The following is a 27,880-nucleotide window of genomic DNA, read 5'->3' as shown; positions in this document are numbered from 1 at the left end:
AGCGCTTTCCCTCATTATAATGGAGGGGCTCTGGAATTCAGACATATCATAGCAATCAGGATGTATCATATTTTCATAATTTGAACTCATCTGAACTATTGGTACTTCTGATTGGCTCTGATTGGTCAAATGTAATGTATTAGCCTTTTTTTAGCATTGTTGCGTAAACCCATAGCCGCATAAATCTATAACTTAATAATAATAAATATTAAATATTTAAAAAATGTTAATTAATAAAATGTTCTGTAATTATTTGAACATTGATCCAATTATATCAATTACAAGAATAGGAGAAGGTGAGTTTGTTAGCCCTGTCACGATACTACGTTATTGACTTATCGTACGATAAATAGAAATTAGCTCAGTAATTTTGCGTACTTGCAGTGGTTTTATTTTATTTTTAGAATTTAATTATTGAGGAAATTCAAACATTTTTATATTCCAATTCCAATTTTTCAATATTCTTAATAAAAAGGTGACAGGCCCTGAGGTTTTTCCGGCCACTGAGGAATGATCAAAGCTTGTGTAATTATTCTTAGAGCTCCAGCTCTGCTGCACGTCCAGTTCTTTCCCTTTTGTCCTGCAATGAAACAGTCGGGCAGCTCAGAGCTGATCCACCTTCCAGCAGCCCCAATATTGCACTTCAGTATGAAACAGTGACTGACCTCATTATCTCATCCCCGCGACTCCGCCCACTTAGACTGAGATAATGGGTTTTTTCCGTGACTTGCTGGTGTCTGTAATTGAAAGTGGTGGCGTGGTGGAGAAAGTTACAGGCCTGCAGTGAGATTTGAAGGGCCTGGTCATTCTCTTCGGTTCTGTCCTGCCGTTCGGGAAGTCTATTTTTTGCCACACTGGAGGTTCCTTTACGGATCCTTTAATACCAGAGTGTGCTTCTGTTTATAGTGACATTGCTCATGCTCTAGATTACCAGTTTACACGCCTCACACTCCCAAACCGTGCCAGTTTAATACCAGATTAGTCAGAGCTGGCTTTGGTCGCTGCTTTTCCACTTGTATTATATCTTGCTTTCATCCAGTTCAGCGTGTTAGAGTTTCCCGTTTCCCCTCCTGCCGGACCGTTCCGGTAACTGAGCCGTAGTTTGGGGTTCCTCAGTTCTTTATGAGTGACCATGAAGAGCAGACTTCATGCCTGCATGCTCTGTTTCCTCTGGCCCGCCTGCTTAAGTGTATACACTTAAAGGACTATTCCTGTAATAAAGTGGGTGTGTGTGTTTGTGTGTGTGTGTGTGTGTGTGTGTGTGTGTGTGTGTGTGTGTATGAGTAAAAAAGTGACAATCACTACTGCTAATTTTCATTACTCTCTTGTTCCTGTAATAAATGGTGTGTCGATTTGGTGTCTCAGGTGGTTGCTAGGGTGTTGCAAAAGTGCTCCTAGGTGGTTGTGTCTTTTTTTCTTGCTTTATTAAATATGTGTAATTAGTTATTATTATTATTATTATTATTAGTGTTATTATTATTATTGTTATTATTATTATTATTATTATTATTATTATTATTATTATTATTATTATTAATGTAGTTATTATTGTTATTGTTAGCATGGTTAGTAATATTCTTATTAATAGTATTATTATTATTAGTGCAGTAGAAGTGATATATAGCATATTTGTAGTTGTCTTATTATTATTCTAGCATGTTATTAATATATAATAATATTTTTTTAATTTTAAATATTTCAGTTATAGTAGTAGTTTAACAATTGATATTTATGTATAGAATATTTATTTATTTATTTATTTTAATAGCAACATTTAAAGCCCATATCATGCAGTTTCTTATATTTTATTTAACCCCCTACACTTCTCTTAAGAGATATTTTTGTGGGCTTATTTACCAAAGATTTAGATCAGTCCATAGACGTGGCAAACAGCGAAACCTCAATCACTGCGGTTCCTCCTTTAAAAGAACATCCAGCAGAATCAAAACAGCTGGGAAACAGGCCAGTTCCAAACCCCCAAAACTGTTACATCACAGTCTTAATTAGTCATATTTACATCTCAACATTTATATAAACCCCACCCCTAAACTAAAAGCTAATGTCAGCCCACCGGGTGAAGCACTGTCGGAAGCGTCGCACCAGGTATCCATGCAAAGGAGAGCCAGTAAAATTATTAGGTGGCTAAAAAGACTAAAGGCTAACCACGCACTGGCTGGACATGACAGGACGCAGAAAAGGCCGCTACGCTATACGACAGGACTCGCAAAAAAAAGACAAAACTCTTGTTGCTGTGTTAAAAGCTAGGCTAGGCTAGGCTAGGCTAGGCTATACGGCTGTGGGCGGACACAGTGCCGCAAAACAGCCAAGAAAAGCAGAGGCAAAATAACAGGGTTGTTAATAACAAGGCTGGGTACTTGAATTCTGGCAAAATAACAGGTTGGTAAACAGGCCTGTTAAACGGCAACATAAAGACTGATATGTAAATGAGCTCTGTTCTGATTGGCTATGCTGTATTGTACTGCACTACAGTATGTAAATGCATTGGGTTTTTTTTTCATGACATCACAGAGACAGGGAATTAAAACAACCTGTTTTTACTGCTTAGTTTTTAGACTTTTTCATTACAGTTTTTGCATATGGACCCTTTAATATTCAAGACGAGCAAATCGGATTAGGAGCTCCCTCCTGACGAGCAGCACACATACAGTTTAGATACGTCCGTGTTTACTCTCCTTATTTCTGAAAGCCCTGTGCTGAAATGCCGTCTTCCTGCGACTGAAACGTGACAGCGTTTGACCACTTGGCCGGCTCCGTGCTGTGCCGCCGCTGTCGCACTGCTCTGAGTGCTCTAATGAGAGCTGCTGACGGGGAACCTGATCCTGCAGGGTCCTGAGGGGGCTTTTCTTCACAGCCAGCAGTCTTTTTACGAAGGCTTTAAATTTCCCTCAGCCTGTCAATTCTGCGCAATAGCCCTCAAAGAGAAGTTATAGATCCAGTTAAGCTGCGGTGTCAATAAAGCCACCTCGTCTCTCCAGCTCACCTCTTTCAACTCTGCTGCAGCTCACCGACTGAGAAAGCTCTGCTTAGGATTCACCTGGTTCTAATGTGTGCATCATTTTCACAGCAGTACCGAGCAGTAGATCAGCTTCTATGCCCAAAGGAAGTAAACTGAAATGAAATGAAATTTAATTTAATTTAATTTAATTTAATTTAATTTAATTTAATTTAATTTAATTTAATTTTATTTTATTTTATTTTATTTTATCTATTTAAGTTTAGTATCAGTATAAACTGATCATTGCGTTTGTGCTTGTAGGTATTTGTAAATTTGTATAATTAAATATATAATCTTATATTTATTCTACAGGACCCTATAATTTTTAATTTATTTCATTTTTTTACATATTTAAACATTTGTACTTCTTTACTTGAGAGATGGAGGTAATCTAACTAAACACATACAGCTGAATAAATGATAATAATAAATGTAATAAATAAATTTATATGAATAAAATTCACTCTAGAGCTTTTTTCCGAACCCAGGTCTCCTTGCTCCATGAGTCCAGTACATTTGGTCGAGTGTGAAAGCTGCTTTAGAGCCCGGGAGCCTCCTGAAGTCATGGTCAGGGGTTAGCTTAACTCTGGTGTGGTCAGCTGCAGGTGTAGAAGCTACCCTCTCTCTGTGTTCTCCGTGTGGGATTTTTCGATTGGTTAATTTTGTCACATGACTGCTCGACTGCTCGCCTGCATGGCTAAAAAACCTTCTCCTACGAGAACGACAACTCCTCTGCAGATGTTCCTGCACAGTGAAATGCCATGAGCCCAGACAGCGCTGTTCTTCACTGCCTGAGTGTCCACGGTTCAACTGTTACTCTAATGAGTGAAAGCAAAGCAGTGATAATGACAACCCCAAACAAGCCCAGAAGATGAAACATCTGCTGCAGATGATCAGAACATGGTTGGAGAGGATTATTCTGGAGGAGTCTGGAGTCTTATTAAACCTCAGACGTTTAGTCTGGTCTGCTCTGAATTGGTTGAAGTGAGAGGGGAAGAAGATCACCATCATGGCCAGATCCAGAGAGCTCTCTGAGGCCTTCATAAATAAGGGTGGTGATGTAGAGGAGGCTGGGAAGAGGATTAAACAGATCTCAGAACAGTTAGAAATCAGACGTTACAGGTGGAGAACATTTAAACCAACCAGCATGGCCAGGTCAAGTTACCATAGGACCTTCAGCTAGCTCATTGGTAGCTCATTGGCATATGACCTGTCTGATGTTTTGGAGATGTTCTGACCCAGTCATCTAGAACATCACAGTTTGTTTCCAGTCAAATTGTCTCAGATTCTTATCTTGCTTGTTCACTCGTTCACCCCTGATTGGAGGATCTGCTGCCCTATAGAAGGAGTGTGGTGCACTGCCTTATATGACAGTGGACTCAAGGCTCAAGACAAGCCTCTGAAGCTTCTTCAGCTCTGACGTCCAGCATATCTCACATACCTACCCCATGAAGTCATGCTAAGCTACTGTACTCTAACAGTGCTCCGAAATGACGTCCGTCTGCAATCAAAACACTCCGTTCACATCCATCCAGACCGCTGTGCTTCAGATTTGACCTGGTTTCATTCTGTTCATCTTCTGTTACACAACACACACCAGGAGTAAACCTGAGGAATGTGTTATAGTGGAGGCTCCCAATCAGCTCTCACAACTCTCTCTCTCTCTCTCTTAGGTGGACATGTTCTCGTACGGGATGGTCCTGTATGAGCTGTTGTCTGGCCGCAGGCCCGTGTTGGGTCATCACCAGCTGCAGATCGCTAAGAAGCTCTCCAAGGGAGTGCGGCCGGTGCTGGGGTATCCGGAGGAGGTGCAGTTCCACTGCCTGCAGGCTCTGATGCAGGAGTGCTGGGACACCAAACCTGAGAAGGTACAGTGGGACAGTGAGCTGTAGCTGTTTAGCCTAAAATGCCACCAGTGATACAGGCTGTAACTCAGTCCTTACTAATACAAACTGATAAAGCCTCACCAGGGAATTTCCATGGGGGTCAAGTCAAGCAGCTGTGACTTGACCCCCATAGAAGGAGCTCTCCAGAATCTTCCAGGACTTCTTCTGAAACCAAAAGGCCAGGTTCCTCAGGAACGCTGCTGCCAGAAGCTGGTGTCTGGCTAAGCGCAGAAGGGTTCTACTGGGTACTGGAGACGCTTGTGATGAAGGGCTTGAATAGTTCTGAGACTGTAAGACTGTGGAGAAAAGAAGCACTTGTTCTATTAGTTGGGTCGAGATATTTAAATTGCTCTTGTTTGATTGGTTGCTTGCAAACAGCTGAAGGTTTTTTCCAAATAATTTTGAATGCAACTGTACAATTATATATTTTTTACTAGTAAAAAAATGTAATTCCAGATATCTGTAATTCTGTAATTCTGACTAGTTTAATTATTATTATTTAATTATTATTATTATTATTATTATTATTATTATTATTATTATTATTGTTGTTGTTGTTGTTGTTATTATTATTGTACTAACTAATCAAAACTCAATTGTAGATATTTAAAGCTATATTTAGGCGATCTGAAACTGCACATATCTTAAATACACATTACAACTAGTCAAAGATCTTGCAACTAGAGATTATTAGAAATATTTCCACTAGATTAGAAAATTAATATTAATATTTTACACTAGAATTCCACACAGAATTAAGTGGACCTGGACTTCTTTACTAATGGCAATTGCAATGTTAATATCTCATATTAATTTTTTTACTGGTGAAAGAAATCTCGTAATCTTATGAACTTTATATAATCTTATATTTATTCTACAGTTATGTGAAACAAAAAACAATAGGAGACCCTATTAAAAACTTTGTATTTTTTAATATATTTAAAGTTCTTTACTTGAACAGTACTGAGAGATGGAGGTAATCTAACTAAACACATACAGCTAAATAAATGTCTTTTAAATGAATAGAATTTACTCTAGAGCTTTTTTCAGAACCCAGGTCCATTTGCTTCATGAGTTCAGTACATTTGGTCGATTGTGAAAGCTGCTTTGTGTGTGTAGCGCCCCCTGGCCATGTCGCTCCTGAGGCAGATGCAGGACCCCTCTTTCCCGTGTCTGAGGTACCTTCTGCCCTGCCAGCAGCAGAGCCAGCTCTTCCTCTCGTCTCTGCAGGGCCACAGCGCCGTCTTCTGGGACGGAGACAAGGATGACAGGTGTGTTTTTGTGTGACTGTGTGTGTTTGTGTTTTCCGACCTGCAGGTTTGGTCTTTATGTAAGTTTACACAAACAGCAGTTTACTGTCTCCTTTAGGGGTGCAGGTGCTTCGCCCTAGCAGCAGTTAATTACCTTCAAACATGCTGACATTTACATGCTCACTGTTTGCTATCCTAATCTAAACCCTCTGAAGAATTTCGGCCCCATCCAGTGATTTTCACTGTTTATGCCCTTTAAACTGTAAACGCCGAGATTCAGTTAAAGTTTAGACCATATTTAACAGCTTAACAGTTCAGTGTGTTTCTATAGAATATTACTTTCTTCTTCCTGAGTGGAAGTGACTTTAGTAGAGCCGTTGGTTCAGTAGAGTTTTGGTTCAGTAGAGTTTTGGTTCAGCAGAGTTTTGGTTCAGTAGAGTTTTGGTTCAGTAGGGTGTTTGGTTCAGTAGAGTTTTGGTTCAGTAAAGTTTTGGTTCAGTAGGGTGTTTGGTTCAGTAGGGTGTTTGGTTCAGTAGAGTTTTGGTTCAGTAGAGTTTTGGTTCAGTAGGGATTTGGTTTAGTAGAGTCTTAATTCAGTAGAGTCTTGATTCAGAAGAGTCTTGGTTTAGTAGAGTAGGTTTAGGTTTAAGTTTAATATGTATAAAATATATTGCAGTAACTTTAAATCGGTGAGTTTCTAAACGGTGTTTGGTTCAGTAGAGTTTTGGTTTAGTAGAATTTTGGTTCAGAAGAGTCTTGGTTCAGTAAAGTCTTGATTCAGCAGAGATTTGGTTTAGTAGAGTTTTTTTTGGTGTTTCTATAGAATATTACTTTCTTCTTCCTGAGTGGAAGTGACTTTAGTAGAACCGTTGGTTCAGTAGAGTTTTGGTTCAGTAGAGTTTTGGTTCAGCAGAGTTTTGGTTCAGTAGAGTTTTGGTTCAGTAGGGTGTTTGGTTCAGTAAAGTTTTGGTTCAGTAGAGTTTTGGTTCAGTAGGGTGTTTGGTTCAGTAGGGTGTTTGGTTCAGTAGAGTTTTGGTTCAGAAGGGTGTTTGGTTCAGTAGAGTTTTGGTTTAGTAGAGTTTTGGTTCAGTAGGGTGTTTGGTTCAGTAGAGTTTTGGTTCAGTAGGGTTTTGGTTTAGTAGAGTCTTAATTCAGTAGAGTCTTGATTCAGAAGAGTCTTGGTTTAGTAGAATAGGTTTAGGTTTAAGTTTAATATGTATAAAATATATTGCAGTAACTTTAAATTGGTGAGTTTCTAAACGGTGTTTGGTTCAGTAGAGTTTTGGTTTAGTAGAATTTTGGTTCAGAAGAGTCTTGGTTCAGTAAAGTCTTGATTCAGCAGAGATTTGGTTTAGTAGAGTTTTTTTTGGTTTAGTAGAGTTTTTTTGGTTCAGTAGAGTCTTGGTTCAGTAAAGTCTTGATTTAGTAGAGTGTTTGGTTTAGTAGAATTTTGGTTTAGTAGAGTTTTGGTTCAGTGGAGTTTTTGGTTCAGTAGAGTCTTAATTCAGTAGAGTTTTAATTCAGTAGAGTTTTGATTCAGTAGAGTTTTGGTTTAGTAGAGTTTTTTTGGTTCAGAAGAGTCTTGATTCAGTAGAGTCTTGATTCAATAGAGTTTTGGTTTAGTAGAATTTTGGTTTAGTAGAGTCTTGATTCAGAAGAGTCTTGATTCAGTAGAGTCTTGATTCAATAGAGTTTTGGTTTAGTAGAATTTAGGTTTAGTAGAGTCTTGATTCAGTAGAATTTTGGTTTAGTAGAGTCTTGATTCAGTAGAGTTTTGGTTTAGTAGAGTCTTGATTCAGTAGAATTTTGGTTTAGTAGAGTCTTTATTCAGTAGAGTCTTGATTCAGTCTTGGTTTAGGTAGGTTTTAGAGTAGGTTTAGGTTTAAGTTTATTTGTGTATAAAATATATTGCAGTAACTTTAAATCGGTGAGTTTCTAAACGTAAAAATATCAAAGTAGATAAAAACGAGCTCTGCTATCTTATGGGTTTATGGCGCATGAAAATATTCAAATCTTAGTAAAACCACACTATTTTGTTGTCCCACTTGTTCGCCCGGATTGCCATCCTTCACATTAACCCGTTTCCTCCTCCACCCTCACAGCAAACACCCTTCAGTGGGAATATTCTGCAGATTTGTCCTCTTTCCTTATCTCCTCTTCCCGGGTTTAAACCGCACACTCTCCCAAACAAGCCCCCTCATTAACCTGCTTTAGAGGGAATAAATTAGAGCCTGAACCGCACTTGCCCTTGGAAAACTGTTTAATGACACTTTACAAGAAGAAAAAAAAACAATTGCAACATTTTAATATTCATGAGCATATACATGAACTCATTATTATGCATGAGCCAATTCCTGTAAGATAAATGGCGGTGGCCTGAGGCCCGTCTCAAACGATGGCTTCCAGGTGACATGAGGGACGGCTGCTTTGTTGGCGTTTCCGAGACGCCCACTCGAGGGCTTCTCCCAGAACATTCGGCATAATCCAAGGAGCCGGCTTTTATCTTGCGACCCAGGTGTTGGCAATTACCGCTATTGGCGTGTCACCATGCCAGACGGAGCTGCCTTAGACGCGGTGGAGGGTGCTGTAATTCTCAATCAGAGCCTGGGAACCCGAGCAGCAGAATGAGGGCTTTGTCTTGCTTTAGCGCCGAGAGGGAGAGAGCGCTTCAGCTTACATCATGTCCCCTACCTAGCTTCCTACGTGGGCCCCTAGATTGCTAGAGCCCTACATATCTGCTCTGCACTAGAGGATTAACAGTAGAATAAAAGGGCCTGACTTATTTACCATTTAGTTTATTATTTTTCAACATTGTTATTAATCTCAGAAGAAATTCTGCTAAAAAGATGGTTAAAAAAATGTATTCAATCCAGTCAAATAAATTTTTTACATAAAAATAGTGGGGAAATATTTTTTGTGATAAAATATTTTATTTTATAATAAAATTAAATTAAAATAAATATACTTGTTTTATATACTAGTAACTAGAGCTAAAAATATGAAGGTAAAAAATATATATAATTATAAAAAATATAATAATACTAGTAGAAATACACACCAAATGTGCATATATATATATATATATATATATATATATATATATATATATATATCAAATATATATATATCAAATACATACGAAGTGAACAGCTGGTGTGTAGAATATGTAAAATATGATCAGCCTGTTTTTAATTAGCTTATTTTATGACAAATTCACAAATGTACATCTGCATATTCAGTCTACAGCAGGTTTGCCCCTCCCATTTGCACTGAAGTCATAAGGTCCATGTCAGTCACAGCCCACAGGTACAGCTCAAATGGCTCAAACGCACCTGTTTTAGGTGTGAAATGCAAGAAATGACGGTATGAGGCCGCAGTAGGAGAAGAGAACAGCCCCCTTTGGAGTGCTGACGGACCCCTGTGGTCATTTGTTTAATGTTGTGACAGCGCTAATTAGATGATACACAATCGATCTGTCCCTGCCGAGATAATACACATTTCATAAAGTAATTAGATTCTGAATTCCACCAATGCAGTGATGAGGATTGGAGGTTAGCGTCGTGATGGAGTGAGTCGTTTAGAGAATGGCCTCACACAGAGCAGATCTGCGCAGAGCGGGCCGATTAATGACTTCACAGCTGAAGTCATGAATCACGATTTCAGAAATGAATTAATGAAACTGCATAAATCAACTAAATGTATTTGCCTTTCATCACTGTAGAAACAAATAACCACACCAGCTCATAACACCATAATCTACCAGAAACGCTCAAACAGGAAACCAGTCATTAATCGGCTGCTGGCAGTTTCTGCTCTGCACTCCAGCTTATTAGCACTTTTTTTTTGGCAAGAAAACAGAGAACGTATTGTTTCCTATCGTTTACAGTGTTACAGAGTGACGGGTGAGATCTGATTATTAAATTGTTGGCTGCAGCCTTTTCTGAGATGACCTTTGAACAGTTACGGCAGATTGTTTATGAGAAATATTCATGATACTGTTTTGACCTCAATTCCATTAGCTTTGTTTATTTATTTAATTCATTAATTGAATATTGGAATGTCATTTTAATGATATTGCATTGTTTGGGAATTGATGGCCCATGAAGGGAGGGCATATAAACACAAACTAGAAAAAGGAAAATATAAACGAAAAGAAAAAGAGAAACAATAATTAATAAGAGTCACAACAACAAAAACAACAATAATATTGATATTAATGATAATTTTTAAAATTATAATAATAATTATAATAATGGAAAAAATCTAAACTAGCATATTTAAGATGCCATTGTTTGCACATGCATAACTGAATTTATTTAGCAATATGTTAAATTAAGCTACTAAACAGTAATTATTCAAAATAAGAGCTACACATGGTTCTTTAAGCGATGCAGATGAAACAGACCTACTAAACCTGGCGATGAACAGGTGATAGAATCAGGTGGGCTTCAGCAGGAAAAGCTCTAAACTGTCCAGGAACCCTGCCCACCCCTGTTGGATGATCCCAAAAGTACTGCATGGAGCTCCACCATCCATCACTCCAGAGAACACAGTTCTTCTTCCACTGCTCCACATCTCAATGCTGGGGGGCTTTATTATTATACCCCTCTAGCCCACGCCTGGCTTTATTAGGCAGCATGGTGCCAATCATCATCTGCTCAGAGAGTCCTAATCTATTGGCAATGGGGGCTTGATTTCCCTGCTCTAACCCTGACCTACTGAACCCAGCAGATGAATCAGGTGGGCATCAAGCAGCAAAAGCTCAAAACTAGGCCGGAATCCCTCCAGCCCTCCTGGACCAGGGTTGCCCACCCCTGCTATAGAAGAACCATGTTTGGTTCCATAAAGCAGCCCAAAGATGCATATGTGTGTGTGTTGTAGGAACTACTCTGTGGTGAACGTAGCCAAAGGCCAGATGGAGGTGAAGCGAATGCTGTGCCCGGGATCGCGACTCAGCTGCCAGCTGAAAATGGACAACACCCTCTGGACTGCCACCGAGGTGAGTGCTTCTGGGAAGCGTAGTTTAAGTCTTGCCAAAGCAAGCCTCTTCGCTAGTATGCTGCAGCATGTTGCCATGGAAACGCCACCAAGGAGCGTGGGCTGGGACACGGTTCGAGGATTTTTTTTTTTTACATGGTATATATTGAAATCTCCCAGGATTTGTCTCTGATTAGACAACAAAGGGATTTCATGCTCTTAGGCACACAGTGGCATGGTGTGGATTGAGCAAGGCCTCGGGTTGAGCTCTGAAAACGAGTTAATGGGCTTTTGTTGTTGTTGCTGAATTGATTTCTCGGCCCGTGTGCCATCACGCAAAGCTTCCCGGCGTGTGATCAGATTTCCGGGCCGCGTGGGTTTGTATTGCCTCCCAGACGGTTCTTTTCTTTTCTTTCCTCGGCCTGGACATGCGTCCGGCTTGGTGCTCCGCAGGGGAGCCTACCGAATGAATGAAGATGACTATCTTGATCTTGATATCCCAATCAATCCTGATTTCATGTGCTTGTTCTCAGGAGCAGGAGGTCTTTATCTACAGCCTGAAAGAGATGTGTCCCCTGAGCCACCCGCAGAAAGTGCTCTCTTGTCCGTCTGTGGTCACCTGCCTCACGCTGCTGCCAGCCCGGACAGAGGTCAGTATCCAAGCCTGCTCGCACGCTCACTGCTCTGTTCAGCCTGGTGCTTACCGTAGAGATATGATCTACAGGATCTGTGATCCAAAGGACTGTGGTTTGGGTTCTGTGTGGTTAACTATATTATAATAATAATAATAATTATAATTATAATATATATAATAATAGCAAGTACACTATATGGACTAAAGTATTGGGACGCCTGGTCATTCACTGCTTCTTCTGAAATCAGGGCTATTAAAAAGAGTTGATGCTGCTTTTGTTGGAGTAACTGTCTCTACTGTCCAGAGAAGAAGACTTTCTATTGATTTTGGAGGAGGAGCATTGCTGTGAGGATTTGATTGCATTCAGCAACAAAAGTGTCATGATCCCCACCACCCCACCTCATCCCAGAAGTATTGGATGGGGCTCCACCACCATCATCCCAGAGAACACAGTTCTTCCACTGCTCCACAGCTCAGTGCTGGGGGGTTTTGTACCCTTCTAGCCCACGCCTGATGTGGGTTTGGCTCCGATTTGGTTCAGCTGAGGAAGTCCAGCTTGTTTTCGAGGGAGCGAACTATGGAGGAAAGATATGGCACAAGCTAGTGTTAGCTTTTAGTCTAGTGTAGGCCTGGAGCTGGAGCTCCCCTTCTGCGGTGGGTACCATTTCACCAACTTGGACTCAGGCTTTCTCTAGTGGGTGGGGTTCGTGTACATTTTTGGGGTGCAAGTATGACAAGACTGGGTCAAGACTGTGATGTAACAGTTTTGGGGTTTTGGAATTGGCTGATTTTACAGCTTGTTTTGGCTCTGCTGGATGCTCTTATGAAGGAGGAACCACAGCGCTGTAATACTTCAGTCCATGTTTATAGATAACAGAGACTCGTACAGTGTCAGAAATCATATAAACAAGTCTATTAAAGATGAGTGTGTGATGATTATTAGCTTCCAGTGTTTTTGGTAGTGTTTCCATATATACGGATTATCCCATTTACCTAAACACCACCAGTTAGCAGTTAGCTTTATTGCAGCCACTAAAAACCCTTGCTTCTGTGTGAATTAGCCAGCAGCTAGTTCTCACTCGGGCACTGTGGGTTTTTTTTACGATGCCCAACGTTTTCCCACCTTTCTCCCCTCTTCACCCGCCTCCTGTTTGATGTGCCCTGAGTCCAGGTGTTAGCACTCCAGCCCGTGGAGGCAGATGGCCCTCACTTCCGACAACAATAACAGAGCGCTCCTCATCTCCACCTCTCCAAACACACACTTAGACTGCCCCTACGCACTTTGATGTGGCCTCCACCCGCGGCTTTGATGCATTCACGGTCAGCGGCAAGAAGAATGGATACTGCTTAAAGAATAACTCCCACACTGGAGATGATGGATAAGGGCTGTTGTTATTAGCATACACTATATGTCTAAATATTTCTGGACACCCCTACTAATGAATGCATTGAGCTATTTTAGCTTGCATCCATTGCTGACACAGATTTGCAAATGCTCACACACACAAACAGCTTATCTTGTCCCTGTAGAGAGGTACTGCCAATAGAATAGGACTCTCTGAAGCAGATCAACAAACATGAAGCTATTGGCTCCATGCTGGCTTATAAAGCCAGGTGTGAGCTATAGAGGGGTCTCAAGTCCCCCAGCATTGAGCTGTGAAGCAGTGGTCCTGCTGGAATTGAGTTCTCTGGAATGATGGTTGATACCCTGTCAATCCTTTTAGGATGGTGGTGACCATTCAACATCCTGACCTCACGAACATTCTTGTAGCTGAATGCAATCAAATCCCCACAGCAATGCCAAAATCTAGTCTTCTAAAATCTAATCTTCCCTGGACAGTAGACACAGTTACTCCAACAACAGCAGGATAAACTCTTTCCTCTTGATTTTGGAACATACAGTGATTGAGCAGGTGTCCCAATACTTTTGTCCATATAGAGTAGTTCTGCAGATGTCCACCAACGCAGTCTACGGAAGTTTAGGGCCACCGGTTCACGCTGAAGTTATATGAATGAGACGTAATACAGGGCAACCAATCAGATCAGAGAAGGTTATTTACATATGCAAATCATTCGTCCCAGTTATTTAAATAGCAATGAATTGTCTCTAAAAAATGTTGCTTCTACCTCCACAGTCACTTCCACGAGTCTTCGCCGGCATGGCAGACGGACTGATAGCAGTGTACACTCTGGTAGACGACATGCCAATGGAAGGAGAGACCTACGTGTGCTCTCACACCCTGAACAAGACCCTTTTCGGGATGGAGGATTCGGACCCCCGGCAGAGGCCTTACCCCATTCGGAGCATAGTTCCGGTCCGGACAGGCTCCGAGGTGTGGTACACCAATGGCCCAGGTGTGCTTGTGATCGACAGCTATTCCTTGCAGCCCATTCGCCGCCTGGACCCTTATCTCCCACCCTCCTGCGTGGTCTCCATAACGTCAGCTACCAGTTTCCGTGGCGATGAGGCCGTCTGGTGCCTGGACGATCACACCAACACCTTGCTGATGTACCATGCTGCTAGCTACCAGCTATGCGCCAGCTACAACTGTGGGGACTTGCACCCGCTGCGGGACGTCTTCCCCATCCAGGTTCCGTCTCAGGTCATCACAGGCGTGAGCTTGGATGCAGACGTCCCTCCGGAGGCAGAGGAGCCCGTCCCACCTGACCCGGAAGCAGATGTAACAGTGACTGTCATCTATAGCAAAGACGCCGGCACACAGATCCTCAGGCAGCAAGACTCCCTGGACTATTGCTCCATCAGCTCCTCAGGGTTCAGCTCGGAGCAACTGGACCAGCTGGCCCTGAGCCACATCGATGCCTCCAGCTCAGGAGCCCTCAGCTCCCTGGCCAGCTCCAGCAGCATGCCCTTCTCCACAGACTGCGAGGATGGAGATAGAGCTCATGATGAGCAGGTTTCAGCAGAGCCTTCGCCTCCAGCGAGTGAAGAGGCCACGCCACAACACCACATTCCACCCTACCTTCAGGCCCTTAATGTGGTGCCAGTCGGTGGCACGATATGGATCCCCAGGTACCATCATTTACGATCCACCATCATTTATATAGAAATATGTGCCTTCTCTAATCCTGAGGGGTTTTTACGTAATCAGGTTAACCAGGTGTTTCTCCAGCCCAACTCAGCTGTCTAAAAAAAGAACAGGGATTTTAATAATAAAGAAAAATGCTCAGAAAATGGGTCATGGCCAGTACTGTCAGACTCACCTGGAGGATGAGTGGATGATGAGGAAATGTCCTCTGTATTGTTAGCAATGTTTGTGAACCCCTGGACAATGCACCTCATTCATTAACGGGACATGTTGTTTTGGGTCTGCTTTCAGAACCGGTCTAGTCCTGAGAACCTTTCACTGGAAATGTTTAAGGAAATGCTTTTAGGTTACCTGAGAAGTAAGAGGATATTTCCCTTCACAAAAACGGGATTAAACAGACGCTACATGGACAAAAGTATTGGGACACCTACAGCAGCTTTTATGACCATTCTAAACCCATAGGCATTATTTTTAATAAGGAGCTGGTCCCCCTTTGCTCTAAGCTCTACCAGCAGCAGCAGGTCTGGAGCTCTGCTGCAGTTATTGAGTCAGTTGGAGGCTTTTCTGGACTCTGCTCTGAGGAGCTCAGCACTCGGCCCTGACTCCCCCTCTCTGTAACTTTACGTGGTCTGACAGACACTCGGTGGACACTGAGCTGCTCTCTGTGAGCTGTTCCTCCTAAACTCTTCCACTGTTCAATAATAACACCACTCACAGCTGATGGAGGAAGATCTAGGAGTGAAGGTCTAAATTTCACCAGCTGACTTGTTGTAGTTGCTGGTGCAGCGGTGTCTCCTATTACATACAGAACCACGCTGGAGCTCAGTGAGCTCTTCAGAACCTCCCGTTCTTTCACTGATGTTGGTAAGACTGTGGGCTGACTGCATGGCTAAGGGCTTGAAACAACTGAATTCAATGATCAGGAGGTGTGTCCCAATACTTTTGTCGGTATATTGTAACACTTCTTAGGTTGTCCTCTAGGGAAATGAAACATGAGCATGGTAATATAGCCTGGTATATTTTCGCTATATTAGTTTTGAGTAGGTCGTCTCTGAGGAATCATTTGTGGCTCTATGTGTGATTACTGTCTGATTAAAAATGAATAATTCATGTTTTAGAGCTTGGGTTTGTTTATTGCAGGCGTGGAGGAGATATCATGGTGATTGAGGTGCAGGAACAGTCAGAGCAGATGAAGGGCCGGGTGATCGCCGTGCTGACCGTTCCAGGGGTTCAACAGTACGGGTAAGCGTTAAACCCCCATCCTACACACAAATTGTCACTGTCACGCAGAAACCTTGTATCTCCTACAAGTATCTCCTAAAGAGATTTAACTCTGACTCATTTTAGAGCGTTTCTATTGGTCCGTTCGTCAAGAAATTCTGATGCAATGGAAAGAACAACAGTCAGATTCACATTTTTGGAGTGAAAAGCTGAAAAAATGGAGATACAAGGTTTTTCCAGGCAGCGACAGCCTCTACTTCACCTCATGATCAGTGTGTGTGTGTTCTAGCTCTCTGCTGATTCTGTGTATCCTAACCTGATGTTGGAGCTACACGATGCTTCAGCTGTTGCTCGTCACTCCAGCAGTGACCTCTGCAGTAGGTCCAGAGGCCGGGCTGGCACCCACTGGTTTATTGGGTCTTATATTGAGCTCCTGATCAATTCTAATACACGCTAGATGGGCTTTCGGACAGTTGATTGAATCAGGGTATATTTGCATCGTCCAACAAATGCAGAGCGGCACTCAGTAAAAACCTGTATCTCCAAAACTGCAGCTTTACAGGAGGAGGGAAAAAAAAAACTTCTGAGCTTTCAGTGGACGTCGATGTAAAGAGATTTTACTCCAGGTTATTTCGGGGCGTTTCTATTGGTCCACTCATCATGAAATTCTCAATGGACCAATAGAAATGCTCCAAAATGACTTCTTTCTACATTGACTTCCATTGAACGTCCTTCTGAAAAGCTGATGATTTGGAGATGTGGGAGGTTCAGGACTGGATGTGTGTAGTCCATTGTTGGCAGTTCAACGTGCTGTTGGTCAGGTGTCCAGTTTGAGGACTGTAGTGTCTTGTGCACCTTTTCTTATGAAGCCCCAGAGAAGTGAGGGAGGAGGCCAGTTGGGCATGAATACGGAGCTCAGTGTCATTTCAGAAAGTGGAAACTGTCCAAAGAGAGCGAAGAGCCAAACGTGCCCTCACTGTATGTGTGTGTGTGTGTGTGTGTGTGTGTGTGTGTGTGTGTGTGTGTGTGTTTGGGCTGGGGGATGGTCTTCCCTCACCAGGCTGTAATATGCCAGCTCTTTAAATGTGCCCAAGCTAGTAGAACAGAGAAAGAGAGCAAGCGGGCAGGCGAGCGAGCGAGCGAGAGAGAGAGAGAGTGCGCGAGAGACAGAATGTAGATATTAATTTGCCGATTCAGCTTCAATAAAGCACACAGAGATCATTCATCATGTGCTTAAGGGCTCACAGCACTCTTGTAATTATATCTATAAAAGACCTCAGCAGCTGCTGAGAGAGAGAGAGAGAGAGAGGGAGGGGGGGTGAGCGAGCAAAAGAGAGAGAGAGAGAGAGAGAGAGAAAATCCAGAGGGTGAGAGAGAAAGAGAAATAGTGAGGGAGGGACAGAGAGAGAAAGGATGGGAGGAAAGAGAGAGTGAGAGGGAGAGTGAGGTAGAGAGCGCGAGAGAGAAAGCGGAGGGGGGAGGCGAGAGCGATTGGAGAAAAGAGAAGGATGGAGAGAGAGGGACTGAGAGAGACAGAGAACGAGAGGAGGAAAAAAAGAGAGAGAGAAAGAGAAGGAGGGAGAGAGAGGGACTGAGAGAGAGACAGAGAACGAGAGGAGGAAAAAAAGAGAGAGAGAAAGAGAAGGAGGGTGAGGGAAGAAGAGAGCTAGAGAGAGAGAGAGAGAGAGAACATGAAGGGGAGAGAAAAGAACGATGTAAAGAGAATGAAGGAGAGAGAGGGACTGTGAGAGAAAGAGAAAGAAAAGAAGAACGAGCGAGAGAGAAAGAGAGAGAGAAAGAGGAGAGAGGGAGGTAGAGAAAGAGGAGGTGAGGGAAGAAGAGAGCTAGAGAGAGAGAGAGCAAAAGAGTGAGGGCAAGAGAGAAAGAACAATAAAGAGAGAGAGAGAGTGAGAAACAGGGAAGGAAGGGAGAGAGATCAAAACAGAAATAAGGAAAGAAATAAACCTTTGGTGCTCTCTCTGTCTGTCTCTCTCTCTCTCTCTCTCTCTCACACACACACACACACACACGTCCCCAGATCCCACAGGAGATCAGGAGCTTTATGTGGTGAAATAAATTGGACTAAATGAGCCACGCCCCGAATAAAACTGCTGAAACCTCTCATATAGAGCATTTACAGACCCACATCTCAACACACACACACACACACATTGAGTTTCAGTGGTGCTTTAAGACGTTTAACAGCCTCTTAGCAGCGTTAGCGTCTTTAAATAGCTTACACGTTTTTACAAATGCAAATTCTTTCCTAAGCCCATCATATCGTCCCCCCTCAGCCTGCGTTCAGCCCAGCAGCTGCCTCAGACAGCCCGGGTTGCCCGGGCTGTCTGAGGCAGCTGCTGGGCTGAACGCAGGCTGAGGGGGACCAGCAGTGAGAACCCGGGGAATCCTCCGATTAAAAATAAATAAATAAATAAATAAATAAACAACTAAAACTGATGTAATTATGTATGAATTATTTATGGCTGGTTCGTCTGTAGAAAGTCTGGAGGCCAAGCTTTTTCAATTGGTACCATATTTGTGTTCGGGGAGGGGGGGGGTGTTTTACTATGATCTGAATTTGCTAGAAACGATTCTTCACACACTCGCGTTTTATTACAGTCGGGAAAAGAAGGATTTACAGTTCGGTCTCGGTTTTGACGTCAGAAGTGCAGACTTTAATCACAGTAGTATGTAATTCATTACATGAATAAATGCAGTCTAGGATTTATGGCCAGTTCCAGTGTCTGTGTATTTACCGGTTTGGCTGATGGACGATTTTTTCATTAGCATTTTAGCATATATATATATATATTATCAATACCTGCTGGTCTTCAGGCTTATTTCTGAGAGTAAATTGTAAGAACGTTCACTTTTTAACGACTAATTATTGAGTAACTGTTGAGTAATTATTGAGTATTGTGGTGGCTTGGCAGTTAGACCTCTGGACTATTAAGGACAGGGTTGTGGGTTCGATACCCAGGCCCGGCAAGCTGCCACTGTTGGGCCTTTGAGCAAGGCCCTTCACCCTCTTGGCTTCCCGGGTGCTGAAGTTGGCTGCCCACCGCTCTGGGTGTGTGTGTGTGTTCACTGCCCTTAGTTTACTAGTGTGTGTGTGTGTTGCCAACAGTGTGTGTGTGTTGTGTGTTGTGAACTAATGTGCGTGTGTTGTGTGTTGTGTCAATTGAGTCAGGTGAAAACAAGTGGGAAAAACCCACCAAGTCCACTGTGGCTATGAATTCCGCATCATGCTTAGTTCAAGTAAGAGGGATTGCAAGCAAACCTGGATGAGCCAGTCTAGTGAATGAGCCTGAAAACAGTGCAAAACAGTCCTAAGAGCATTAACCCCCCCGACTCTGAGCTCTCAGATATGAGGGTTTATCCTCTAAACAGGTGGGATGTGAGCATCAGTTAGCTGTTAGACGTTCCTGGCTTCACATCGCTGTCCGTGGGCCGTTGGTTGCTGGGTAATGTGGATGTATCGCTGTCGAGTCCAGCTGCCTTTACCTCTGAAGAGGCAACTACCTAGTCCAACTGAAGGGGAACGTGGCCTCAATGCATACCCTCTGTTGCTTGTCCGATTCCAATCCATATTGTGCACCCCAGCGTAATTAATTACGTAATTGCATAACATCGTCAAATACTGGTTGAAAACTAATCTCGAGAGCCTGTTTATTAACAACCCAACCCTTCAGCCTGGTTCCCCTTTATTCTACCCCTCAGCTACCCCGAAACAGGAAGCATTGTTGAGCTCAGGACAGCTGGGACTCGTCGGGACTCCTCTCACCCCCCTCTAATGGAGTCCGCTCTGGTGCAGGATGCAGGCAGCTCTCTCCCCCAGCTCTTGGCTTTTGACTGAGGTTTCCAGCTAAGCTAATCTCAGATTGTCAAATTCGAAGAATGTCACATGGAGTCTGACTCACAGCAGCAAGTAGAGTGTGGGGTGCAGTCTTTTTCGCCAAGGCTTTCAAGGCCCGTTCTGCTGGAGCAACGCTCTGAACACTGCTCGGACGGCTTCTTTCAAAAACACCACAGTTTGTTGCTAGGTCTTAGGTTTGCCTTGAAGGTGCGCTACCTACCTAACCTTTGCTGAGCCATGGCTAGTACGCTGGGTCTATAATCTTTACATACCCCCACACTACTTATTTTCTCATTGTCTAAAAGTTTGTGGACACCCCTTCTAATGAATGCATTCAGCTACTTTAAGTTGCACCCATTGCCGACACAGACACACACACATAGCTTGTCTAGTCCCTGTAGAGACCAGGCGTGGGCTAGAGGGGTATAAAGAAAGCCCCCCAGCATTGAGCTGTGGAGCAGTGGAAGAGACTCTCTCTGTTCTCTGGAATGATGGATGGTGGTGGAGCTCCACCCAGTACTTGCAAATGAGGTGGGGGGTGATCATCATCCAACATCCTGACTTCACGAACAACTCCCTTGTTGCTGAATGCAATCAAATCCTCACAGCAATGCTCTTTTAAAATGGTCTAGTAAAAAGCCTTCTTTCCTGATCTGTAGAGACAGTTACTCCAACAAAAGTAGGATATTGTCCTCGATTTCGGAAAACAAACAATGATTGAGCAGGTGTCCCAATACTTTTGTCAACCCCACGAGTCAGTCCCCTACATTAAAAATCTAGTTTAAAGGGGGGGCATGTAAAATTAAGGACTGCAGCTTTCAAAGGCAAGTCGAGATGGGCGTTTGTAAGTCTTACGGATGCCAGAAGTAGCCTATCATGGTCAGGATTGCGGCAGCTGTGGCAGAACATCTTTGCAAGTAAAAAAAAAAGCCAATCGGGACACAATTAATTTACAGTTCACAGATGGGTTGGTTTTTGACCTTTACGGTGGGATTTACTCCCTTGGTATGAATGAGCATGACGGCTGCATAACCTAATATATGAAACTTGCTGATTCGAGAACCTCCAGTCGACCCTATCCTGAGCTGAAGAGCAGCCCAAACACTATGTTTTATTGATGAGTACAGAGGCCGTCTGTGTTTGGTAAAAGGTCAACTCTGCAAGCTTGTCCAGAGACAGATGCTAAAGCTCTGGACTCATTTCTTGATCATGAATGTTGGCAGTGTTTTAGTTCTGATATTTCAGGCCAGTCTGACAGCAGCGATGGGCGCGTTTCAATGCCACAACACAGTCATACCCATGCACGCTCTGACCAGCAGGACCCTGGGCTACCACTGCAGATCCCTCCACAGGAGCCAGACAGAACAGGATTGTTTGGGTTCCCTGTCGTCCAAGCTCATAAGCCTTACCCCATCAGCGAACCCAAGGCTCAGTGGCAGGAGCTTCATGGTGAGCCAGCGAAGAGACCCAGCCTAGGTGCTGTGAAATGATTTATGGAGGCTACAGATGGCTATTTCTCCCATGATTAAATGTTGAGAGGATGCTCTGCGGTCATCTCAGTGGGCTGTATCTCTGGGCTGCCAGAGAAACACTTTAAATGCATCACCTAGGAACAGTAATAAGAGCGAGTGCATGATGGGTTCTTGCTCTCTGCATCTTTGGATGTTCGGAGGGGATTAAATGGTCATGGGGTCTGGGGTAAAACAAGGGCTTTTAAAATTGAGGGCCAATCGGTGCAAGAAGTATTGGAACACCTGCTGATTCACTGCTTCTTCTGAAATCAAGGGTCTTAAAAAGAGCTGCTGGAGTCTCTACCTGTCTCTACCGTCCAGAGAAGAAGAAGGCTCTCTACAAGATTTTGGAGGAGCATAGCTGTGAGAATTTGATTGCATTTAACATCAAGAGCATTAGTGAGGTCAGAATGCTGTATAATCACCACCCCACCTCATCTCATCCCCCAGTCCTGGATGGAGCTCCACTATCCACCATCATTCCAGAGAACACAGTTCCTCCACTGCTCCACAGCTCAATGCCAGGGGGGCTTCATACCCCTCTGCTAGCCCACGCCTAGTGGCGGTACCAACAGGTTCATTATAGTATAGGTCAGTCTGCTCCAGAGAGTCACATTAAGTCACCATAGTCGCCTGTGTGAGACGTGTATCAGCAGTGGGTGCAACTTAGAAGCAGTGTCCATAAATATTTGGACATATAGCGCACCGTACCTTCTGTTGTTAAGTTTTCTTCCACGTCGCGGCCCACCGCACAGCCCACATCAACTCCGAACGCTGCTGCTGACAGAAGCTTTGATGGATGAGACTCAGCAGGCGCCATGGAGCACATCAGCACGTCTCCAAACGGGGCCTTCAGAGATCCGAGGTTTCATACACAAGATGATGAAGTGAAGAGATGAAGCGACATGTGCCACAAAAAACAGGGCGGAATCAGATATCACAGCGAGGGTACGCATCGTATTACGGTCGATTTGTCCCTCCCGGAACAAGGTTACCACGGGAACAGCGATCTCATAGAAATGTGACTTGATTTTCCAAGCCTGCTTTATGTGAGAACTTCTAAATAAAGCTTTCAGAGTTCGGAGAGCGCTGGACGGTGAGGGTTTGGCAATTAGGAAGACCTGTACACCTATTTATTCAGGCAGTTATCTAATCAGCCAATGGTGTGGCAGCAGTGCAGTGCATAAAATCATGCAGAAAGGTGGGGGGGTGATCTCAGTGAGATTTCTAGAACTGCTGATCTTCTGGGGGTTTCAGCACAAAGATCTCTAGAGTTCCTCAGAATGCTGGAATTACGGAAACCCATCCAGCAGAGGTCAGCGAACAGAGAATGGCCAGGCTGGTTGGAGCTGACAGAAAGGCTACAGTAGCTCTACAGTAAACCGGAAGCAAAAGTGCCGGCTATAAGAGTGCTGTAGGATGCATAATCATTAGCAATCGAATTTGCTGACCAGTCACTGCCCATTAATCAATAAGGTCAAGTTTAATTGCGAAAACATCAAGCCACATCGCCCTAATTCCAACAAACTGCTTACCTCAGGAAAAGCTTTGTACTGGTGGCTGACCATGTAGTCAGTCCAGGGCCTTGTAGCTGATTCCAGAGGTCAAGTGACCATTTGGTCCATCCCAAGAAGCCTCCTCTCAGCCTGCCTCCCTGTCAGAGCCGAACATAAACAGCCATTAATCAAACGAGCAGCACTTTTCAGCAGGCTGCCCTCCTCTGTCCTTTGTAAGCGGGGGGGGCAGGGGGGGACCAAGCTGGAAAACTGCTCTCCTGCAGAGTCAGGTCCTAATCGCACCCACCTGGACCCGATACTGAGGCTTCTCAGGGCTTTGATTAGCCGGATCAGGTGCGTTCAATTAAAGTTTGGAGCTCGCTCTGCAGGAGGGAAGGCTTTGGGCATCGATGCTTTTCAACAAGTTCCCAGAAGAGAGCTGCTTGTGTTTCTAGGAAGAGTCCACACGGGTTATTTCAAGCCTTTTCAAGAAAAACGCTCATTTACGCACATCTCCTCGTCACTCTCTCGCTCGCTCACTCACTCTCTCTCTCTCGCCCCCCCCCCCTTTTACTCTCCCCTTTACTCAGCGCCCTGGTGGAAGCTGCGCTGGTTGCAAAGGACACTGTTGTGTGCGGCTTTCGTAACGAAAACATGGCCTGGTGCCTGGCTGTCTGGAGGGGCTGGGGAGGCCGCGAGCTGGAGCTGTTCTACCAGAGCTACGAGGACCTGGGCCGCTTAGAGACCAGCATGAGGAAAAGAAGGTAGCTGTGTGTGGGTGTGGGGGGGGTGTGCGTGTGTGCGTGTGTGTGTGTGTGTGTGTGTGCACGAACCCTCCAGAGCAGAATTGCAGCACTGTGTGGCTGAGGATGACTTGAGGGAATACACATACACATACACACACACACACACACACACACACACACATACACACACATATGTATAAGTAAAGGGCTCAAATCGAGGGGAATGTATATATGAGTAGACCTTAGTTTCAGGTGGTACTCACTCAGTCACTCACTCACTCACTCTCTCTCATACACATACACACACACACAGCTAAGGCATGGAATGAAGGCAGTATACTCATTGCCATGAGGTCGGAGGCCTCAGAATGCAAACAGAAACACACACACTTGCCACATACATACACTCTCTGGACAGTATATATACACACACACACACACACACACACACACCCCATTATATTGGCCCAACCTGACATCAGTACTACATTCACAGAGCCTACGTTTTTAATGCGAGGGGGGCTGTCACCATATCTCAACCAAGCCCACCACCTGGAGCTTTGTCAAGTGTGCGTGTACACTAAGGGTCCAGTACACCAACCCTGTACTCACCATCAATGGCCATTTTATCTGAAACACCTACCCTATAGGCGTGCAGTTATAAGGATGATTCGTCAATTCGGGGGACGTTTATATCCCCGGAGTATGACTTTATTAGCAGTGCTTTATTATAAAATAAATAGCTGAGCTATTAAATATGTTATTTATTGCACTGTAACACCAAAAAATGCATCATCACCGACAACGAACCACTGGGAGACGCCAGTGCTGGCCAGCATCACACTAGAGTTAGCCACTATGCTAACTTACTATTATTAATGCAGCTATGTGGCCTTGGTGGGCCACTTCAAATGAGGAGCCTTGACACTAATCTAGTAGCCTAATCTGTTGATGCCCAGCGTTGGTGTTCAACAGCCATCCTCATGCACCCAGGTGGTCAAATCACTGGCCATGTGTTAGACCTACCAGGGATCAGAAAGTCCAGGAACGGAAACTGGATTCCACGTCTAGATCTGAAGACCTTCACGAATGGTCAGTTTCTGCCCACAGTGCCACTTTTGTCTGGATATCCTTTTGCTTGGGAAGCTATTCTCAACACAGCATGGCAACACACCCGGGGTGGTCCATTTCCATTGATGAATGGCTTGTGGAGGGGGGGTTGCATATATATATATATATACCTAGGCCTATATATATTCTATAGACATTGCCTATATATATACATGGTAGGTGTTTCTGATACAAACAGCGGCTGAATTGGAGTACAGCGTAAGTGCAGTAATAAACTGGTAACTCGATGTGTGTGTGTGTGAGTGTGTGTGTGTGTGTGTGTGTGTGTCACACCAATTTAAGCAGCGAACCTTACAAAAGAAAAGGCCTTACAGACGATAATACTCTGTATCAGCTTTCTCATGTTCCTGGCTCAGCTATACTGAATAATTGGATATGTCTCTGGATTACAGCCAAGACATTATTTGTGTGTGTGTGTGTGTGTGTGTGTGTGTTTCTAAGCCTGAATGTAACCAGCAATAACAGCAAAATGTAAGCTTTAGCATTAACCCCTTAAAGAGGTCTCTCATACGCCGAGGCTGCAGTGGTAGCAAGGCCGGGGGGCTGCCATCACTAATGGATTACAGGAGCTGAAGAACACAGCGGACTGTCTTAAAGACCCTTACACTGTCCTACGGCAGGATCCTGGCAGATATATACCAGCCTGTTCTCTTGTACTGTACATATGTATCAGAACTTGGTTGTAAAAATGGATTGTACTGTATTTATTATGGGCTGTACGACCGCATGTGTACATAGATGATCACCACAATGTAAATATCATTAAAAGACTCTGGAACACTGTGTCCGATCTGCGCTTTCTATGAACTGCACGTAAGCAAAACAGATCAGCCATAACATTAAAACCACGACTGATAATGCCGGTCCTACTCGTTTAAGTACTGTAAGTTGTGAGGTGGAGCCCCCATAAGTATCCATACATTTCCATGGGTGCTGGTTCACCGGTTGTGCTTCCTTGGAGCACTTTTGGTAGGTACTATGTACAGCACACACACACACACTGGTAAACTAAGGGCAGCAAGCACACACACACACACACACACACACCCAGAGCAGTGGGCAGCCAACTCCAGCGCCCGGGGGCCTTGCTCGGGCCGACCCTGGATATCGGCCCCACAACCCTGTCACCAATAGCCCGTAGCTTTAACCGCTGAGCCACCACTGTCCCTCAATCATCAGTGTTATTCACTTTGCCTGCCAATGGTTTTAATGTTATGGCTGATCTATGTATTACTATCACATAACCTGTACACTACACCTGACACCTGAAGCCTGTTGAAACCACTTCCTGATAAGACTACCTGCAGGAGGGGTATTTTATTAATGTGTTATAATAGGTCATGTCTTAAACTCCTCCAATAATGTTATTAATCATCAATAATCTTCAACAATCATCAATCATCTTTCAACACAATGCTGAGCTGCTAGTTTTCAGACAGTGACGCTCATTCCTCCATACCGTTAATCTTACTGCGGGTTCTACGCGGTTCTGTTAATAATGATCATCTGATCAGCCGACAGTGAGCTCAGAGGAGACTACAGCAGCACTGAAGTCTGTAATGTCTCAATAAATAATAATAATAAATGCTGCTGGGTTTTACATGTTATATTAAGGCCCTCTTTGGCAGCTTTACATATTAATATGTCATTAATAAATGGACACAGACCATCTAAACTGGCCTGGCTGAAAGACCTGGGATCCAGACTGGGGTTAAGTAGTAGAAGCTCTGCTGAGAAAGAGCTGCTGGAGCTGAGAGGCTTCAAACTGACTGATGGAGAAGACCAGGAGAGAAAAGGAAGCAGCAACATCTGAGCTTTACCCGTAAACATGGCTGTAGAATATGGGCTCACTATTTGGTAAGAGGCTGGTGTTTATGACCTATAACTATTAACTATTTACTAATAAACACATATTACTATATATATATATTATATACATACATGTAAATAAAATAAAATAATATTTTAGATAAGAGGCTGGGGAAATAACTATTACTCCATGCATTATTTTTTTTAAATAATAAAAAATATATATACAATAGTAATAAATATAAATAAAACTATTAATAAACAAATATATATATATATATATATATATATATTTATATTTGTGTGTGTGTATATATATACACACACATATATTCATTGGTCAGGACCACCACAGAGAAAATAATATTTTATATGAGAGGCCGGTGTTTATGACAAAATACATAACTATTAATAAGCAAATATTACTCCTTCATATATATATATATATATATATATATATATATATATATATATATATATATATATGAAATAATATTATCTATAAATAATATTATCTATATATTAATAAGCAAATATTAATATATCCATTCATTAATATATATATATATATATATATATATATATATATATATATATAAATACACAGACACATATATTTTCATTTGTCAGGACCACCACAGAGAAAATAATATTTCTCCAGCTTTGTGGTGGTCAGTCCTGTGGGGTCCTGACCACTGCAGAATGAACAGGGTGAAAGGAGGCTAATAAACAGAGCATGTAGAGAGGCAGATTGAGGCAGTCTGGACTTACAGAACTCCACAGTGCTCCTGTATGGTCAGTGGAGCTGATGTAACGGGTCGAGTTCACTCCAAACCAGGGGTGGTCATAATCTTCTGATATGGTTTTGGGTAACAGTGAGGTCCCACAGTGTCAGAAACCACAAAAGCAAGTCTATTAGAGAGAGACTGGAGAAGACACCACGTGCAGTTAGCACCACGCTAATCGGTGGGCTATACACTTCCATTACTTGTTAGCCACATTAGCTTTATTGGCTATATTTTTTAACATACTATCACTTTAAAAAAGCAAATAAGGATTGAGAGGTTCACACACACACACACATTACTGTCACACATTTTACAGACTGTCTCAAGAGCTCCTGAAGGCACACACACACACATACACACACACACACACACACACACACACACACACACACACACACCCTAGCCATGTGGTCCTGCTCGCAAAAATGTACTATGATTGATGAGTTTGGAGAGCTGTTGATACGGATCATACACACACCTGACAGGAATGCTTCAGCGCTACATACCCCCCA

At 43.3% G+C, this 27,880-nt stretch overlaps 1 protein-coding gene across 4 annotated transcripts in view; it reads left to right on the top strand.

Annotated features, from left to right (window-relative positions):
- Window positions 1–25,549, top strand: part of lrrk1 (leucine-rich repeat kinase 1) — a 100,127-nt gene extending 74,578 nt beyond the window's left edge. For 3 of the 4 annotated variants that reach the window (XM_072660416.1, XM_072660415.1, XM_072660417.1), the window contains 7 exons: window positions 4,690–4,884; window positions 6,022–6,173; window positions 11,034–11,151; window positions 11,663–11,779; window positions 13,899–14,794; window positions 15,951–16,052; window positions 23,485–25,549. In XM_072660416.1, the coding sequence (XP_072516517.1) occupies window positions 4,690–4,884; window positions 6,022–6,173; window positions 11,034–11,151; window positions 11,663–11,779; window positions 13,899–14,794; window positions 15,951–16,052; window positions 23,485–23,662 (1,758 nt within the window). In that variant the 3' untranslated portion in view covers window positions 23,663–25,549. Of the gene's footprint in view, window positions 1–4,689; window positions 4,885–6,021; window positions 6,174–11,033; window positions 11,152–11,662; window positions 11,780–13,898; window positions 14,795–15,950; window positions 16,053–23,484 lie in introns of those variants that run through there. The other variant, XM_072660418.1, reaches the window with a different exon arrangement.
- The last annotated feature ends 2,331 nt before the right edge of the window (window positions 25,550–27,880 follow it).

Source organism: Salminus brasiliensis, chromosome 17 (assembly GCF_030463535.1).
Source record: "Salminus brasiliensis chromosome 17, fSalBra1.hap2, whole genome shotgun sequence".
NCBI lineage: Eukaryota > Metazoa > Chordata > Actinopteri > Characiformes > Bryconidae > Salminus > Salminus brasiliensis.
This window is presented reverse-complemented; position numbering and strand designations above follow the sequence as displayed.